The sequence below is a fragment of the Rana temporaria genome, chromosome 11 (assembly GCF_905171775.1).
Source record: "Rana temporaria chromosome 11, aRanTem1.1, whole genome shotgun sequence".
In the NCBI taxonomy this organism is placed as follows: domain Eukaryota; kingdom Metazoa; phylum Chordata; class Amphibia; order Anura; family Ranidae; genus Rana; species Rana temporaria.
In genome coordinates, this window is record NC_053499.1 from 19387406 (window position 1) to 19406130 (window position 18725).

At 46.5% G+C, this 18725-nt stretch overlaps 1 protein-coding gene across 1 annotated transcript in view; it reads left to right on the forward strand.

Moving 5' to 3' along the window:
* The first annotated feature begins 3204 nt into the window (after nucleotides 1–3204).
* The window catches only part of FBXO3 (F-box protein 3), a 29978-nt gene continuing 14457 nt past the window's right edge, over nucleotides 3205–18725 (forward strand). The window contains exons 1-5 of the mRNA XM_040328106.1: nucleotides 3205–3349; nucleotides 12265–12354; nucleotides 14858–15015; nucleotides 16431–16545; nucleotides 17665–17869. Coding sequence (XP_040184040.1) covers nucleotides 3258–3349; nucleotides 12265–12354; nucleotides 14858–15015; nucleotides 16431–16545; nucleotides 17665–17869 — 660 coding nt within the window. The 5' untranslated portion in view covers nucleotides 3205–3257. The remainder of the gene's footprint in view (nucleotides 3350–12264; nucleotides 12355–14857; nucleotides 15016–16430; nucleotides 16546–17664; nucleotides 17870–18725) is intronic.

Sequence of the window (18725 nt, forward strand, 5' to 3'; positions counted from 1 at the left end):
GAAGGACCAGCATCATTTAGATAGAGAAGGGCATCGTCTGCATAAAGGGAGATTTTCTCCTCTAAACCACCAATCTGCATCCCCCGGACCCCCGGAGACTCCCTGACTAAAATCGCCAGGGGCTCCAGGGCCAGAGCAAACAGACCGGGGGACAGAGGGCACCCCTGCCGAGTGCCCCTATGCAGGGGGAAGGATTCGGAGACCCAGTCGTTGGTGCGCACCCTGGCCCTTGGCGCCCGGTAGAGCAGCTGGATCCATCGCAGGAAACCAGGACCAAAGCCAAAATGTTGCAACACTCCCCACAGGTAATCCCACTCCACCGAGTCGAATGCCTTCTCGGCATCTAAGGAGGCAATCACCCGGGACCCGGCATTATCATGAGTGACAGACAGATTTAGGAATAGACGCCGGATATTTATATCCGTGCCCTTGCCCGGCATGAATCCGGTCTGATCAACATGAATCAGGGTGGATATGACCGACGACAGGCGGGTGGCCAGCACTTTCGCCAGTATCTTGGCGTCCACATTTAATAAAGAAATGGGCCTATAGGAAGCACAGTCCTGGGGGTCCTTACCAGGCTTGGGGATCAGAACAATAATGGCCTCTTCCATAGACTCAGGTACAGAGACTGTCTCCAATAGTCCAGAGAAGAGGGATGTGAGCCTGGGGGCAAGGAGCTCCGCATGCTGGGAATAGAATTCCGTAGGGAGCCCATCCGCACCCGGGGTCTTACCACTCTGCAGACTTCCGATTGCAGCCTGAACCTCCTCTAGGGAAATGGCCCTGTCCATGAGCTCCCTATTTTCATCCGACAGGGCAGGAAAGGGAACACAGTCCAGGTAGTCCTGCAATTCCGACGGAGAAAAAGACACCCTCGAGGAATACAAACCCCGAAAGAACTCGACAAACCTGGCACTAATGTCCTCCGCGGAGGAGACCAGAGTACCCTGGGCGTCCCGCACGCCCGCAATGTGCGTGGAGGCCGCCTGGGTCCTCGCTAGCCAAGCCAACAGTCTCCCATTCTTATTACCATATTCGAAAATTCTCTGCTTAGAGTACAGCATAGATTTCTGCGTCTGTTCCACATTATGCAAGGAGAGGTCCCGGAGGGCCCTCTCCCAGGGTATGTGGGCAGAGACACTAGGGGACTGAATATAAGCGGATTCACACCTTGCGGCCTCAGCCTCCAGGTCCTCCAAGGACTGGGAAGCCTCCCTTCGCAGGGAAGAAATGTTGGATATATATTCTCCCCGTACCCAAGCCTTAAAGGCATCCCAAAGCACCAGACCACCTGCGGATTGCCCGTTTTGCAACCAGTAGTTACAGATTGCCTCAGCCATGGGTTCCTGTAGCCTATCATCTATAGCCCAGAACCTTGACAGACGCCAAAGTTTCCAACCAGGGGACCTGGCTAGAGCGACAGTGACGAGGAGAGGGGCATGATCAGAGATTCCCCGTGGCAAATGCCTAGCCTCCCTCGTAAAGTGCTAATTTTAAAGGCTAATATGCAAGTTATTGTCCTAAAAAGTGTTTGGGCATGTGGCCTGGTACGGTTCAGGAGAGGGGGGGGCGCACTCTGTCCCCCCCTCTTTTCTGCGGCTGGCCAGGTTAACGTGCTCGGATAAGGGGTCTGATGTGGATTTTTGGGGGAACTCCACGCCATTTTTTTTTTACGTTTGGGGTGGAGTTCCCCTTAAAATCCACACCAGACCTGAAGCTAGGAGATGGTTGCACCACTTCCCGTTTTCCTTTTTGGCAGTTGGGCAAGATTCTTGATGAAACATAAGTGCAGTTCAAGCTGGCGAGGTGGCAAGCACAAGTAGTGTCCCGCTGCCACCAAGAAGAAGACAAAGACAGGCCCGTCCTGCCCATAGTGCCCTTCCTGCAGAATTCGCCTATCCTGATTGGGTCTTCATTACTTCTGCAGAACCCGTACTTCCCCCATTCACTGGCCAACCCGGTATTCAGGTGGAAACAGAAAGTTTTACGCCACTTGATTTTTATTCGCTGTTTTTCACGGAAGATCTCTATAGATCTATTGTGGACCAGAGTAATTTATATGCTGGTCATTTCATTGCCACTAATCCCCAGTCTGTCCTTGCCAGAGAATGGAAACCACTAACGTTTTCCGAATTTAAGACCTTTCTGGGCCTTTGCCTCAACATGGGCATACATCAATTTCCGAAGTTTCGGACGTATTGGTCCACATGACTATATGCCCATGTTCTCTGCTTCCATGGCCAGAAAACGATACAAGGCGAAAGTTTTGAAAATTGAAAAAAAATATATATATATTTTTCTTTCTTCATTTTCAAAAACGAATGAGAGCTGTAAAATACTCACCATGCCTCTCAGCAAATAGCTTGGGTGTCTACTTACCAAAATGGGGTTATTTGGGGGGGGGGGGGTTGTGCTATTTTGGCATTTTAGGTGATAGGTAGTGAGGAGTGAAATAAAAAAAATGCGCCCTTAGAAATCCTGAAGGCGGTGCTTGGTTTTCGGGGCCCCTGTACATGGCTAAGCTCACAAAAAGTCCCACACTTGTGGAATCCCTGTACTCAGAAGCAGCAAAATTAATTTTGGGGTACAATTCCACATATAGCCACGGCATGTGTGAGAAATATATCAATGACATGACTGGGTGCAAAGCTTCATCTGGAAAGGGACAAAGATGGCGGTATGACGGCTAAAGCAGTGCTGTGAGACGGGTTAGTGTACCATTTGGGGAGAGACACTGAGAAAATAATGGTTTATTTGAAATACAAAAAAAAAGGCTGCCACGGTGTGTAAAGGTTCATTTTCACTGATATTTGAACAGAACGTGTTAACATCAGGTTACAGGTGCAGAATGCGGTCACTGGACCCACAGCAGACAGTTTAGGCGGGAACGTGTTGCCTAAACACTTCACGTCACTTTCCACTTGTTTGCGAGCGCGTAAGGGCGCAATAAGATACAAGAAATACGGAGACGATGTTCTGTCAAAAGTTCCAACCTATCAAATTCTCCAACCGTGATTACTGCGCATGCACCCAGCACGCAAGGCCCCATGGCTCATCCCCCAAGGGCAAGAGGGGTGTGGCCAGGCAGCTGGTCCGTGGCAGCGTTTTGGAGGCGTGGTTACAAACAGCTGGAAGGGGCAGGTGTTTCGTCAGATGACGAGACGCAGGCACGTCCTCCATGCTTCTTGGAGGGGGGGCGTGGTGTGTTGGTGGGAAGGGGAGGAGTCGCGCTTGCTCTGCGGGTCGCCACCAAGATGGCGGGGGCCGGGGAGCTGGGACTGGCCGATCTACCGTCTGACCCTCTGCTGCTGATCCTGTCCTACCTGGACTTCCGGGAGCTTCTCAGGTACAGAGAGCCGCTGTGTGTCTCCCCCGGGGAGCTGTGCTCAACATGTGTCCTCCTTGGATATGCTTCCCCCACTGTAATGTGCAGCCTGTATGTCCCTCCCCCGGTCAGCTGATCTCCAGTCTTCACCATGACAGGCTATGATGTGCGGGGTCACCTGTGTGTGCAATGTACAGCCACAGTGTCCCCCCCCCCCCCCCTTCACTGCATGGGGCCCCCTTGTGTCTGTAGATAGGAGCCCTACCATTGTGTATGAGGATCACACCCTCATCCTGGGGGGGTCATCCTCTCCCCTTTTGTGTCTGGGGGCATTGGGGATCATCTGCTCACCCCCCCTGGTTCTGAGCAAGTTGGGGGTGTAATTTGCCCCCCCTTGGTTCTGGGCAGGTTGGCGTGTCATATTCCCCCCAGGCAGGTTGTGGTGTCAGCAGCTTCCCCCCCCCCCCTCCCCGATTCCAGACAGGTTTGGGGTGTCACCCCACCCCCTTGGTTCCTTTGGGGGTGTAATCTGCTCCACCCCCTGTTCCCAGGCAGATTAGGGCAGTTATCTGCTTCACCCCCCCCCCCCGTTCCTGGGCAGGTTGGGGGGTGCAATCTGCTTCACCCCCCTGGTCACAGGCAGGTTGAGGGTGTAATCTGCTCCCCCCTCTGGACCCGAGCAGGTTTGGGGTTTAATCTGCTCCTCCCCCGGTCCCAGGCAGGTTGGGGGTGTCACCCCCCCCCCTGGGGTCATGGGCAGGGTGAGGGTGTCAATCCCCCCCCCCCCCTGGTTTCTGCGCAGGGTGAGGGTGTCAATTCCCCCCCCCCCCTGGTTTCTGCGCAGGGTGAGGGTGTCAATTCCCCCCCCCCCCTGGTTTCTGCGCAGGGTTGGGGTGTCAATTCCCCCCCCCCCCTGGTTTCTGCGCAGGGCTGGGGTGTCAATTCCCCCCCCCCTGGTTTCTGCGCAGGGCTGGGGTGTCAATTCCCCCCCCCCCTGGTTTCTGCGCAGGGCTGGGGTGTCAATTCCCCCCCCCCCCCTGGTTTCTGCGCAGGGCTGGGGTGTCAATTTCCCCCCCCCCTGGTTTCTGCGCAGGGCTGGGGTGTCAATTTCCCCCCCTGGTTTCTGCGCAGGGCTGGGGTGTCAATCCCCCCCCCTGGTTTCTGCGCAGGGCTGGGGTGTCAATTTCCCCCCCCCCGGTTTTCTGCGCAGGGCTGGGGTGTCAATCCCCCCCCCCCCCTGGTTTCTGCGCAGGGCTGGGGTGTCAATCCCCCCCCCCCCCTGGTTTCTGCGCAGGGCTGGGGTGTCAATTCCCCCCCCCCCCTGGTTTCTGCGCAGGGCTGGGGTGTCAATCCCCTCCCCCCCCGGTTTCTGCGCAGGGCTGGGGTGTCATTCCCCCCCCCCCCCCAGGTTTCTGGGCAGGGTGGGGTGTCTAAAATGCACTGCATTCAAATTTAGTGCAACACATATGCAGAGTTTTAGCTTTTTGTTAACCACTTAAGCCCCGGACCATTTTGCTGGTCAAAGACCAGGCCACTTTTTGCGATTCGGCACTGCGTCGCTTTAACTGACAATTGCGCGGTCGTGCGACGTGGCTCCCAAACAAGATTGGTGTCCTTTTTTCCCCCACAAATGGAGTTTTCTTTTGGTGGCATTTGATCACCTCTGAAAATAAAAAATGGTAATGAATATTTGCTATGGGTAAGTAGAATTACAATATAACAAGGGCTATTAAACATGTCCCCTACATGGAGGTGCATGGGACTATGTCTCAATGTTTAATAATGGAAGCACAGGACAATTACATGGTCATCCACAAGTATAACAAGGCTTACCTGTAGGCTTACCTTTTAAAGCGGAGTTCCGGCCACAATTTCACTTGTTAAATATAAATACCCCTGTAATACACAAGCTTAATGTATTCTAGTAAAGTTAGTCTGTAAACTAAGGTCCGTTTTGTTAGGTTGTTGCAGCATTTAGACACTTTATAAAATAGAAATTGACTGGGGCCATCTTAAGTGTGGGCATCCTGAAGCCAGACTGTATGACTTCCTGGATTTCAGCCTTGCAGATCTCGCACATGCTCAGTGCTGCACAAGCAGTGTCAGATCAGGTTTCAGCACCTGTGCTGTCCAAGTCACATGATTCTTTGAGACTGGGGAATGCACAGACTCCTGGAAAGTTACACCCACTACATTCCCTGGAGTCTGTGCGGTGTAGGTTAGGAAGCTTAAGCACCTAGGTGCAGGAAGTGGGAAGATTAACTATTCTGCCTAGCAACAACACTTTGAAGGCATCTAAAAAAATAAAAAAAAAATTTGTAAAGGACTAATGACATTTTTTTAAAATTACTGATGTAATGTTATATTTATGGGTGGAACTCCACTTTAAATATCTCCTAATGCACAGTTTAGGGGATATTCAGAATATGCTCTGATGCCGACGTCATCGGGGCATGCGCACTGAAAAAACAGGCCGCTGGTGTTGTTTCTTCAGGAGTCGTGCCGTGACCGTCTGCTCGTGCATGCACAGGAGTTGCACCACGGCTCCAGCCAGTCACATCGCCAGAGCCGCGAACCCGGAAGTAAGTTCGGTGGAAGATGTCCGCACTGTACTCGGAGGGCCAACGCTGATTCGGGGCTTCGGTCTAAGGTGAGTATTTCATAATGAGCTAGTATGTGATGTATGCTAGCTCATTATGCCTTTGTCTTGCAGGGTTTGGTGTGTGTGTGTGTTTTTAATGTTTTTGTTTCGTTTTTGTTTTTCCGAGGTTTACAACTTTAACCACTTCCTTACCAAGTCATTGTAAAACGACGTCAGCAGGAACCCTCCCTCCCATCAGGGAGGGGAAACCTGCCGCTCCAGGTGAGCGCACTGTGCAATCAGTGTCCTCTCGTAACCAAATGGGTGCTGGCAATGCACGAAGCAAAACTTAAAGAGGAAATATGGATAGCTATGACTAAGCACTGAACCCTAGTGCGAAACGCGTCAGCTATATACTCCACTGCTTGCTGTGCTTTGTAGTACCTTTTTTCCCTTTTACCATTAAAGGCCACCTTTTTAAGGTTTTTTTTCTGGTGTGCGGCTGTCCATATTTCCTCTTTAAGTTTCCTCCCCTCAGGTGGGCGTCATATGACGTCCTGGGCTTCCCAGGCGGCTAGCGGGCGTGCGCACCTGCCGCATCACTCGGGACCCAGTGCGCGTGCCCGGTGGCCGCATTGTCCACTGGGCACCCGCGATTGCCCATGATCACAGCAGGACCGTGGATCTGTGTGTGTGTAAACACACAGATCCACGGTCCTGATCGGTCTCCGCCCCTCGTGAGTCCCCCTCCCCCTACAGTTAGAATCACTCCCTAGGGAACATATATAACCCTTTCCTCTACCCCCCTAGTGTTAACCCCTTCCCTGCCTGTCACATTTACACAGAAATCAGTGCAGTTTTATAGCACTGATCGCTGTATAAATGTGAATGGTCCCAAAACCGTGTAAAGTGTCCGTCGCAATGTCACGGTCACAATAAAAAAAAAAAAAAAAAAAAAAAAAAAAATCACAGATCGCCTCCATTACTAGTAAAAAAAAATAAAAATGCCATAAATCTATCCCTTATTTTGTAGATCACTTTTTTGCCCAAATCAATTTACGCTTATTGCGATTTATTTATTTTTTATTGTCCGTGTCTTTTTTCACAGTAACCAGTGCATTTTTTTAGCACTGATCGCTGTGAAAATGGCAATGGTCACAAAAATGTGTCAAAAGTGTCCGTCATAATGTTGCAGTCACGAAAAAAATCACTGATCGCCGACATTACTAATAAAACATTTTTTTTATATATATAAAAATACCATAAAACTATCCCATATTTTGTAAACACTATAATCAATAAACGCTTATTGCGTTTTTTTAACCTAAAATATGTAGAGGAATACGTATCGGCCTAAACTGAGGGGGAAAAAAACCATGTTTTTTTAATAAATATATATATATTATATATTAGTGTGTGTGTGTGTGTGTGTATATATATATCTCTTTTGGGGATATTTATTATAGCAAAAAATATAGCATTTTTTTTTCAAAATTGTCGCTCTATTTTTGTTTATAACGCAAAAAAAAAAACGCAGAGGTGATCAAATACCACCAAAAGAAAGCTCTATTTGTGGGATATGTCCGTCGCAATGTCACGGTCACAATAAAAAAAAAAAAAAAAAAAAAATCACAGATCGCCGCCATTACTAGTAAAAAAATAAAAATGCCATAAATCTATCCCTTATTTTGTTAGATAACTTTTGCCCAAACCAATCAATATACGCTTATTGCGATTTATTTTATAAATTTTTTATTATTTTTGGTAAAAAATTTTTTTGAAGAATACGTATCGGCCTAAACTGAGGGAAAAAAAAATTCAGATATTTATTAAATCAAAAAGTAAAAAATATTGTGGTGGTGTTTTTTTTTTTTAACAATTGTCGGTCTTCTTTTGTTTATAGCGCAAAAAAAAAAGCAGAGGTGATCAAATAGCACCAAATTAAAGCTCTATTTGTGGGAAAAAAAACCCATACAGATTTCATTTGGGTACAGTTTTGCATGACCGCAATTGTCTTTCATAGTGCGACAGCGCTGAAAACTAAAAATTGGTCTGGGCAGGAAAGGGGTGAAAATGCCCGGTATTGAAGCAGTTAAAGCGGGAGCTCACCCAAAATATTTTTTACCCTTAGATTGAGGCTCATTTTGTCTAGGAAAATCGGGTAGTTTTTTTAAAATCGAAGCTGTACTTACCGTTTCTAGAGAGCGATCTTCTCCGCAGCTTCCGGGTATGGTCTTCGGGACTGGGCGTTCCTATTTGATTGACAGGCTTCCGACGGTCGCATATATCGCGTCACGAGAAGCCGAACGTCGGTGCGGCTCTATACGGCGCGTGCGCACCGACGTTCGGCTACTTTCAGAAAATCGTGACGCGATGGATGCGACCGTCGGAAGCCTGTCAATCAAATGGGAACGCCCAGTCCCGCAGCCCATACCCGGAAGCGGCGGAGAAGATCTATCTATAAAACGGTAAGTACAGCTTCGATTGTAAAAAAAACACCCGATTCTGCTTCCCAAAACGAGCCTCAATCTAATGTTAAAAATTTACTTTTCCGGGTGAACCTCCACTTTAAGCTCTGTTGATACAGAAAAGTTGTGACGTGGGATTTTGCATGTTTTAAAAAAAATAAATGTATTTATTTGTATGCACACTACTACAATGCAGAGGAGTGAACTGCCCCCATAGGGATCAAAGATATGTTGCGCTGGAAATGGCTTCCCAGCGCCTATAATAAAAATGGCGTGTGTGTGTTATTTCTATAGATCTTGATGTTATGTAACCCTGCAGGTGATGTTTGCATGCAAAGCGTTGGTGTGGTGCCGGCAGATAAATATGCAATGTGACTATCATCGGAGACACATCCAGGCTTGTTATCTGGCAGGGACAGATCCTTGGAGAAGTAAACCACCCCCGTCTCCGCCCCTTTCGTCATACGTCACCATCAAGTACAGTCCACTCCCCAGTACAGTCTGGTACGAAATTGGTGCTCTGGCACCGTGCCAATCTGCAGCAGCTGTGATTGGTTGACTGTAGGGAATGACTTTCATAAAATTGACTTGGGGATGCGCAGCTCCTGGCAGCTGTTTTGTTTCATAACAAAAGACACACGTTTGTATAAACTCGCACTAAAATCCCGTGGAAAAGAAGTCATTAAAGGATAACTCCACTTTTATGGTAAAAATAATAAAAATACAATTTTAAAAACTAATTGTGTGTACAATGAGGGAAAAAAAGTATTTAATCCCCCTGCTGATTTTGTACGTTTGCCCACTGAAAAAGCAATGATCAGTTTATCATTTTAATGGTGGTAGGTTTATTTTAACAGTGAGAGACAGAAAAACAAGAAAAATATCCAGAAAAACGCATTTCAAAAAAGTTATAAATTGAATTGCATTTTAACCGCCCACACCATATATACGTCGGCAGAATGGCACAGACAGGCATTGTCGCGTACCTGTACGTGGCCCTTTAAATGCCTGACGGCCCTACTGCCTTCCCCGTGAGTCGGCCAACGGGTCCCACGGACTCGATCCCTGCGATCGTCTCGCGGCGGTACAGAGCGGGGAGATGCTTGTGTAAACAAACCTCTCCTTGCTCTGCCTAGTGAGAATGACACTGATCTCGGCTCTGTGTACTCGGAGCGGAGATTGGTGTCACGTGACACAGAGCCCACCCCCCCTACAGTTAGGAACACTTAACCCCTACAGCGCCACCTAGTGGTTAACCCCTTTACTGCCAGTGTAATTTTTCACAGTAACCAGTGCATTTTTATAGCACTGATCGCTGTGAAAATAATGGTCCCAAAAATGTGTCAAAAGTGTCCGATGTGTCAGCCATAATGTAGCAGTCACGAAAAAAAATCACTGATCGCCGACATTACTAATAAAACATTATTTTGTGATCAAATACCACCAAAAGAAAGCTCTATTTGTGGGGAAAAAATTACGCCAATTTTGTTTGGAAACCACGTCGCAAGACTGCGCAATTGTCGGTTAAAGCGACGCAGTGCCGAATCGCACAAAGGGGCAAGGTCCTTTACCTGCATAATGGTCCGGTCTTAAGCCCCCATTCACACCTAGGCGTTTTTACGCCTGTAGTGCTACGCCGCTGCCGCCAGAGGGATGAAAACACATGTCCCTCTATGGAGATGGTTCACATCTCCACGCTGGACGCCTGCCGCCTGAAACCTTTTTTTCAGGCAGCGTTCGGCTAGGAGATGGGAACCATCTCCATAGAGGGGGTCATTCTGGGGCACATCTAGGCGGACAATACCGGCGTTTTGTCGCTGCAAATCGCGGTACAAAACGATGCTATTTGTACCGCGATTTGCGGCGACAAAACGCCGCAAATTTGTCTGCCTAGGTGTGAATGGAGCCTAAGTGGTTAATGACTCCTGGCCCCCTGACATGCCACATTTTGTCATGTTATATTTTTTTGGGGGGGTGGGGGGCTACCTAGTTTTGACAGGTACCTGCTCCTACTTCCACTCTCCTTACAATCTTCTGGGACACGTCACAGGTCCCAGAAGATTGCCCGGCCATTCAGGACGTGCAGCGCGACTCGCGCATGTGCAGTTCGTACTTGACTGTGATGCCGCAGAGAGGAGTGAGGTTTCGGACAGCTGCATCAATGGACCTTGGGACAGGTAAGTGTGTTTTATTAAAAGTCAGCAGATACATTTTTTTTGTAGCGGTTGACTTTTAATAAACACAGAAACGGTTGAAACTCTTCAACCGTTTTAACGTGTACATAAACTGCGCTGACCTTTTAGCTCGAATCTGGGGACATTAAACACGGGACTAAACTGTCATCACTTTCTTTTTCGTTTCCTCTTTTTCTATTATACCCAAAAATGGAACTTCCCCTTTAAGTGATGGTGACCCCCTGACATGCCACATTTTGCATGTCATTTTTTTTTTGGCGGGGGGGGGGGGCGGGCCCAGTTTTTAAGGGCACCAAGCTCCCACTTCCTCATCTGGCTCTGCAAAGCCGAAAGGAAGTTCACCTCTCCCTCCAATCTTCTGGGACACGACACAGGTCCCAGAAGATTGCCCGGCAATTCACAGCGCGGCTCGTGCACCCGGCTGTGAAGCCACAGCCGGGCGCCCACAGTTAGAATGCCATGGAGTGGAGGGGGAGAGGTCCGAGGCTTTCTGCGCTCACATCGCTGGATCATGGGACAGGTGAGTGTCAGATTATTAAGTCAGCAGCTACACTTATTGTAGGCTGCTGACTTTTAAATGATGGAGCTCCGCTTTAAGGGCAAGTTCACACTACATTTTTTTTTTTGTGTTTTTTATTTTATATATAATAATATTATTATTATGATGTGTGTTTATGTGTGTATATATATATATATATATATATATATATATATATATATATATATATATATATATATATATATATATATATATATAAAAAATTCTGCATGGAAAGTAGGTTATATGGTTTCAATGGCTTAGTTCACACCAGGGCATTCCAGAAAAAAAAAGTAGAACATGCTGCATTTTTCCTGCACAGAACTGTACTTGGTAAAATGTATCAGAAATGCACCGGAACACACATGTCCTTATTTAAAGCGGAGCTCCACCCTCAAGTGGAACTTCCGCTCATCGGATCCCCCCCCCCCTCCGGTGCCACAATTGGCACCTTTCAGGGGGGGAAAGCGACAGGATACCTGTCTTTGACAGGTATCCTTTCCCACTTCAGGGAGTCCGGCCGTGATGTCACAGCGGGGCTCCCTCCTCCTCCCCTGGCCGCCGGGCTAAGGAGAGAGGAGCGGGGCCTCGTGCATACGCAGTAGGGTTCCCGGCGTGAAGCTGAAAGGCTAGGCTGCCATGTTCCCTTACCCGCAATGGCGGCGGCAGTGTAGCCTTTCGGCTTCACGCCGGGAACCCTACTGCCGACATCGAGGGACAGCAGGACAGGTAAGTGTCCATTTATCAAAAGCCAGCAGCTGCAGTATGTGTAACTGCTTATTTTTATTTTTTTCCCACAACCTTCTCTTTAAGTGTAAGAAAAAAGAGGGGGGAAAAAATACACTGGACTGCATCAAAAATGCACTGGTTCACATCAGAAGCGTGCATGCGGAAAAGCATCTGGAACGCATACCGACTGCGTTTCTATGGTGTGAACTGGCCCTTACTCGCTCTCCTTTTTTTTTTTTTTTTATGTTTAATTTTTCTCATTTTGTATCTCTTACAGGGGTACAAAAAAGAGACAAATGTACCATCAGCCAATGATGGAGGGGTTTTGGGTAGCAAATTCAAATGATAAAACCTCTCCACCAATGTATACATCACATGTTTCTGCATATTTTGTCTGTATGATATTTTTTTTTTTTTTTTTGTAGCTGCAGTCTTGTTAACCGAAGACTCAACCAGCTGTCCAACCATGATCCTCTATGGAAGCGACCGTGCCGGAAGTATTGGCTTGTGTCTGAGTAAGTTTACTGTATATCCTCCTTTTTTTCCTCATGTGGTTTACAGCTGTGTTTTAAAGGGATACTAAATATATATATATATATATATATATATATATATATATATATATATATATATATATATATATATATATATATATATATATATATATATATATATATATATATATATATATATATATATTTCAAACTTGCCTCCACTGTGCAGCTCGTTTTGCACACAGTGGCCCCGATCCTCTTCTTCTGGGGTCCCTCGGCGGCTCCTCCCCGCATTAGATAATTCCCTTGGAGAAGAGCTCTCCCGAGGGGGTTGCCGTCATTCGATTTCATTGATGGCAGAGTAGCCATTGCTGTCAATCTATCCAATCAACGCCAGGACTCCGCGGAAAAGAGGACGCAGAAATGCGCCGAGCAGGTGAACTGGCTCAGGTAAGTAAAATGGGGGGGTGGTGATTGCAAGGTGTTTTTTCACCCTAATGCATAGGATGCATTAAGGTGAAAAAACACAAACCTTTACAACCCCTTTAACCACTTGTCCACCGGAGGACGTCATATGATGTCCTCGACTTTGTGCGGTGATATCTGAATGATGGGTGCAGCTACAGGCATCATTCAGATATCACCGTCTTCAGCCACCGATTCTGTGCATAATAAGAACAATCAAAGTGGCGGTTCCGCTGCTTGATCATTCTTATAGGCAGCGGGAGAGCGAATCGGTCGGCGCTGCCTGGAAAGCATAGAGATGACTGGTGACCAGATGGTCACCAGTCATCTCTTTTACCGTCGGAGGCCCGGGTGCGACGTTATGACGTCACACCCGTTACCCGGACGTAAACAAAGCCGCAACCGCGGCTGTCGGCATGTGATCGGTGATTTTTTTTTTTTTTTTTTTTTTTTTTTTTTCTCCTCTACGATTTTATGCTTGTAAGCCTGGAGGAGAGATGTGGGGTTTTATTGACCCCACATCTCTCCATAAATAGGACCTGTCACACTGATTCCTATTACAAGGGATGTTTACATTCCTTGTAATTGGTATAAAAGTGATAAAAAAAAAAATATGTAAAATTAAGTAAAATAAATATATTTTTTTTTCCAAACGCTATCTCGCGCGCAGAATCGAACATGCATGCAAGTCCCACATATGTAAACGCTGTTCAAGCCCCACATGTGAGATATCGTCGTGTGCAACAATTCTAGACCTCCTCTGTAACTCGAAAATAGTAACCTGTAAAAAATGTTAAAGCGCCGCCTATGGAGATTTTTAAGTACCGAAGTTTGGCGCCATTCCATGAGTGTGCGCAATTTTAAAGCGTGACATGTTAGGTATCTATTTACTCTGTGTAACATCATCTTTCACATTATACAAAAAAATTGGGCTAACTTTACTGTTTTGTTATATTTTTTAATTCATGAAACCGTTATTTTTTCCCCAAAAAAATGGCCTTTGAAAAATGATTGCGCCATTTTATTCCCTAGGGTGTCTGCTAAAAATATATATATAATGTTTGGGGGTTCTGATTAATTTTCTAGCAAAAAAATTTAGATTTTTACATGAAGGGGAGAAGTGCAAAAATAGGCCCGGTGGGTAAGGATCTTTGTAATCTACACAATGCTGTGAAGGAAGTAGGACAGGTAAACACTTGATTCTTTTAGATCTAAAACATTAGAGGAATATCTACTTAGAACTTGAAAAATCTCTTCGAGACACTCGAAGATCTATAATCCTGTATTGCTGCATTTTAAAGTGAATTCCAGCTTTTGTTTGACGTTAAAATGGAACTAAACCCTCCTATCCTTTACAGCTAAGGAAGCTGCTATCTCGGCATCTGCTGTTGCCATGGTACTGCACATGTAATCTGTTATGACACCAGCCACATAAGTGGATGTAAACCCTCACATATACCCAGTGAAGTGAACAGCCTCAGATGATACAGAGATGAACAAATCTTCCTACATAAGTTTTACATGTATATCTGCCGCTTTTCCCTTTTCTATATTCTTTACAATTTTTGCGTTGTGTTCAAATTTTTTTACTTCCTCTTTCTGTACTGTGAGTGTAGTCTTGGCTTACACTGGGAGACAGTTGATTGGAGGAAAGGCACACACTGCCCTCCACATAAGCAGAGACTTGCAGAGCTGTGCTGTGACAAGACAAGCTCTCTGCTAATCTATTTATAGCACCCTCTTTAGACACAATGGGGACACTGGTTTTGGTAAGCAAGGGATTCCCTCACTTTGGAGGGGTGTTCCTCTTACTTCCTGATGTGGCTTTGGGACAGGAAGTGAAGTGAAATTTCTCCAATAGGAAACAGCTGGCAGGGGTTGTAACCCTCCTGTAATCTCTCCAAAACAAACAAAAGAAACTTGTGCTTTCAGTTCTACTTTGCTCTGTAGTGTTTTTTTTTTTTTTTTATTTGTTTTTGTTTTTTTGCCTTAGAATGCCTTAATTTCTTTTTTTTTTCTCATACGGTAGTTTTTTACATTTAATAATTTCTCATTCCAGTGACAAGAAAAAGAACAGAAGCTGGAAGGCAACATTTATGGCGCATTACTTTGATATGGGGCGATACATACATCACTATGCCAAGCTAAAGGCCACCTGGGATTCCCTCAAGGAATATTTGAGTGAAAACTGCCCACGGATGATCGGCTCTCTAAAAGGTATTCCTCCAGGCTTTACAAGACATGGGTAAAGGGAGAATGGAGTGCAACTATCACAGTGTATTTATAATTATGTGACTGGAGCGATGGATTTATTAGAGGATGCTTGGTATAGATGGGGCCAGGTGGGCTAAATCTTGTATGCTTGGCATAGTGTTACCATAATTTCTGACTCTGCTGTCCATTTGGGTGTCCCTGCCCACTTTGTGTGATCCACCTCTTTCTGCTCACATTCTCTTTTCCATTTCCATAGTTTACACCAGGGATATGCAATTAGCGGACCTCCAGCTGTTGCAGAACTACAAATCCCATGAGGCATAGCAAGACTGACAGCCACAAGAATGGCACCCAGAGGCATGATGGGACTTGTAGTTTTGCAACAGCTGGAGGTCCGCTAATTGCATATCACTGGTTTACACCAAGAGGTCCTCAGACTTTCCAAGCAAAGGGCGTGTAAAATGACCTAGCAACTTTAGTTGGTATGGCCGTGGGAGGAACGGTGGCCCCAGCGTTGGTTGCGGCCGTGGGAGGAACGGTGGCCCCAGCGTTGGTTGCGGCCGTGGGAGGAACGGTGGCCCCAGCGTTGGTTGTGGCCGTGGGAGGAATGGTGGCCCCAGCGTTGGTTGTGGCCGTGGGAGGAATGGTGGCCCCAGCGTTGGTTGTGGCCGTGGGAGGAATGGTGGCCCCAGCGTTGGTTGTGGCCCCAACGTTGGTGTCGTGGGAGGAATGGCGGCCCAAATGCTGGATAAAGGCAAGCAACGGGCCACCGTTTTGGAACCACTGGTTTTACACATAACTTTTATGCACCTTTTGGCATTCGAGAATTTTACTAATTTTTTTTAGGAAACAAATACCCTTGCAGTGGGGCTCCTTTCTTGCACTGAAAGTGATTGATTGATTGTAAAGTCTTGTGTTTTTTGTTCTTCTTTTTTTTTTTTTTTTTTTTTTTTTTTTTTTTAGGGGGGAAAGAAAAAGGTTATACTTGCCTGCTCTGGATTTGCACAGAGCAGCCTGGATTCTCCCTCTCCCAACTAGTTGGGAGCCAATGGCGCTGCTGTGTCTCTCCCAATCAGGAGGGAGTGTCGTGGACATCGCTGGACATAGAGGGGGCTCAGGTAAGTATTGGGGGGGGGGGGGGCTGCTGCAGACAGAAGGCTTTATCTTAATGCATTAAGATAACAAAAACTTCTGACTTTACAGAGGGCAATATTGGGGGGGGGGGGGGCACTACTGTGGGGGAAGGGGTGCGATGTGAAAGGGGCACCAGCCACTGGCCTACTGACCCACAGAAAAATACCTACTTCCATGAGGCCACATGTGTCCAGGGTCGGCAGGAAGGCCTTAATGCAAATATTTAAAAATTGATTGAAATTGAATTTTTTTATGTTGTTGACCTTCTTGCGATGCTTTGACAGCTGGGGTTCCAGAGGAAGATCTTGATGCTGTTGAAGAAAGGGTAGGCTGTAAACTTCCCGACGATTATCGCTGCTCGTTGCGAATTCACAATGGACAGAAGCTTGTGGTGCCTGGGTGAGTAATGGAGAGCGAGCCTTGTGCCATTTTCTTAACGGAGCATCAACTGCTTTCCAACCAGCTGGGAAGAAGGCAAAAAGCTTCACCTAGTGTGTAGTGTTGAGGATGCTTTGTTACTTCTATATGGCTGCACCTGGCAGATCTTCTTCTTTTTCTTTCTTCATTTTTTTTTTTTTTGAGCCTGATTGTGTCTAATGTGGATTACGGGTTTTGAGCTGGAGAAGGGCATTTAGTTGGATCAGTGGTAGGGACCTTGTGTAGGGTAATTACTCCAGCTACACTATATTGCCAAAAGTATTGGGACGCCTGCCTTTACACGCACATGGTGTCTTAGTCCGTAGGGTTCAATATTGAGTTGGCCCACCATTTGTAGCTATAACCGCTTCACTCTTCTGGGAATCCTGTCCACAAGGTTTAGGAGTGTGTCTATGGGAATGTTTGACCATTCTTCCAGAAGTGCATTCTCCACTCTAATTCATCCCAAATGGGTTCTATCGGATTGAGATCAGGGGTCTCTGCAGGCCAATCAAGTTTCTCCACCCCAAACTTGTTCATGGGCCTTGCTTTGTGCACTGGTCCAAATCATTTGGCGGAGGGGGGATTATGGTGTGGGGTTGTTTTTCAGGAGTTGGGCTTGGCCCCTTAGTTCCAGTGAAGGGAACTCGTAAGATTTCAGCATATCAAAACATTGAGTGGGGGAACTTGACTGACCTCAACCCGATAGAACACCTTTGGGATGAATTGGAGCAGAGACTGCCAGCCAGGCCTTCTCGTCCTCAGTGCCTGACCTCACAAATGTGCTCTCGTAGTCCATTGAGCTTCCTGGACTGCAGTAACTTGTAGGAGCCTGATATTGCACCCATGATCTGAGCTCGGGTGCAATGCTTTACAGGCTCCTAAGAGGGAAAAAAAATAGTAAATGCACTTTTTTTTTTTTTTGTGGTGGAAAGATTGAGGGGACTTTTGGATTTGGCATGTATGATGTGTCCTATATATATTGAGCAGTTCATAGACTAGTTTAATTTGTTATTGGTGAAATGCTTTTTAACCTGCGCTGGTTGGTTGGTGTTTTTTGTTGCTCATGCCATGTTCCATTTTTTTTTTTTTCTGTTCTAGTTTAATGGGCAGCATGGCTCTGTCAAACCATTACCGGTCAGAGGACTTGCTGGACGTCGACACGGCAGCAGGCGGATTCCAGCGCAGGACGGGGCTCAACCAGTGCTTGCCTATCACCTTCTGTATCCACACAGGGCTCAGCCAGTACTTGGCACTGGCAGATGCAGAAGGAAGAAATTGCAATGAAATCTTCTATCAGTGTCCAGTAAGGAATTATTTTTTTGCATGACTTGAATGCAAATGTGTTATTACAGATTAGAGAAGGTAACGGGAACTAATGTATAACAATTGCTAAGGCCCACGGCAGACCATTTCATTGCCATTTTGTTCGTTTTACAGTAACTATTAAATTTAGGCTACATGAGCACTTATGTATGTTTTTCTTTGTATGTAGATGTGTTTGTGGGTCAGTTTAAAGATGAGCAATCTGCTGTAAATCAAGCTGGTAATGCCGACGAATTCCTTCAATATCACTGAACTCATTTGGCTAGAACACGGAGGGTTTGAAAGCATTTTTAGCACCGGTTAAGAAGGTAGTGGGCACTACATTCATATATACAGTAGAAACCTATGGCAGGTACACACAGACGTAGTGCTGTCTCGGCCTCCTTTCTGGTGTACCTATGTCCTGGGATAACACACCGACATGCATTTCTATTTATCACTCCCACAGTAAAGGGTCAACTTATTCAGAGTGATCTTTCAGTTTTTCTTATCCATTGACGCAGGAAGACTTGCAATTAAAGCCCGTCTCTGGGAGAAGTAAAACTTCTCCCTTGCATTGTGGCTGCCCCATGCACTGAAAAGGGTTAATTGCTCATTTGCATCTAAGATGGCACGATATAGAACTTTTACTTGCCAGATCCTGCGTTCCCCCAGCAGCCAACGCTGTCCTCTTCTCCCCTTTTTTACCTAGGGAGTGGACTCTTCCTCGTGACTTCCTGTTCTGGCTCCTTGTTCCACCATCTCTAGGTGGCTTAGGCACTTCCCTATACATCGGGAGTGGACTGACTGTTCCTCATAATTTCCTGTTCCTCCATCTCTATGTGGCTCAGATGCTC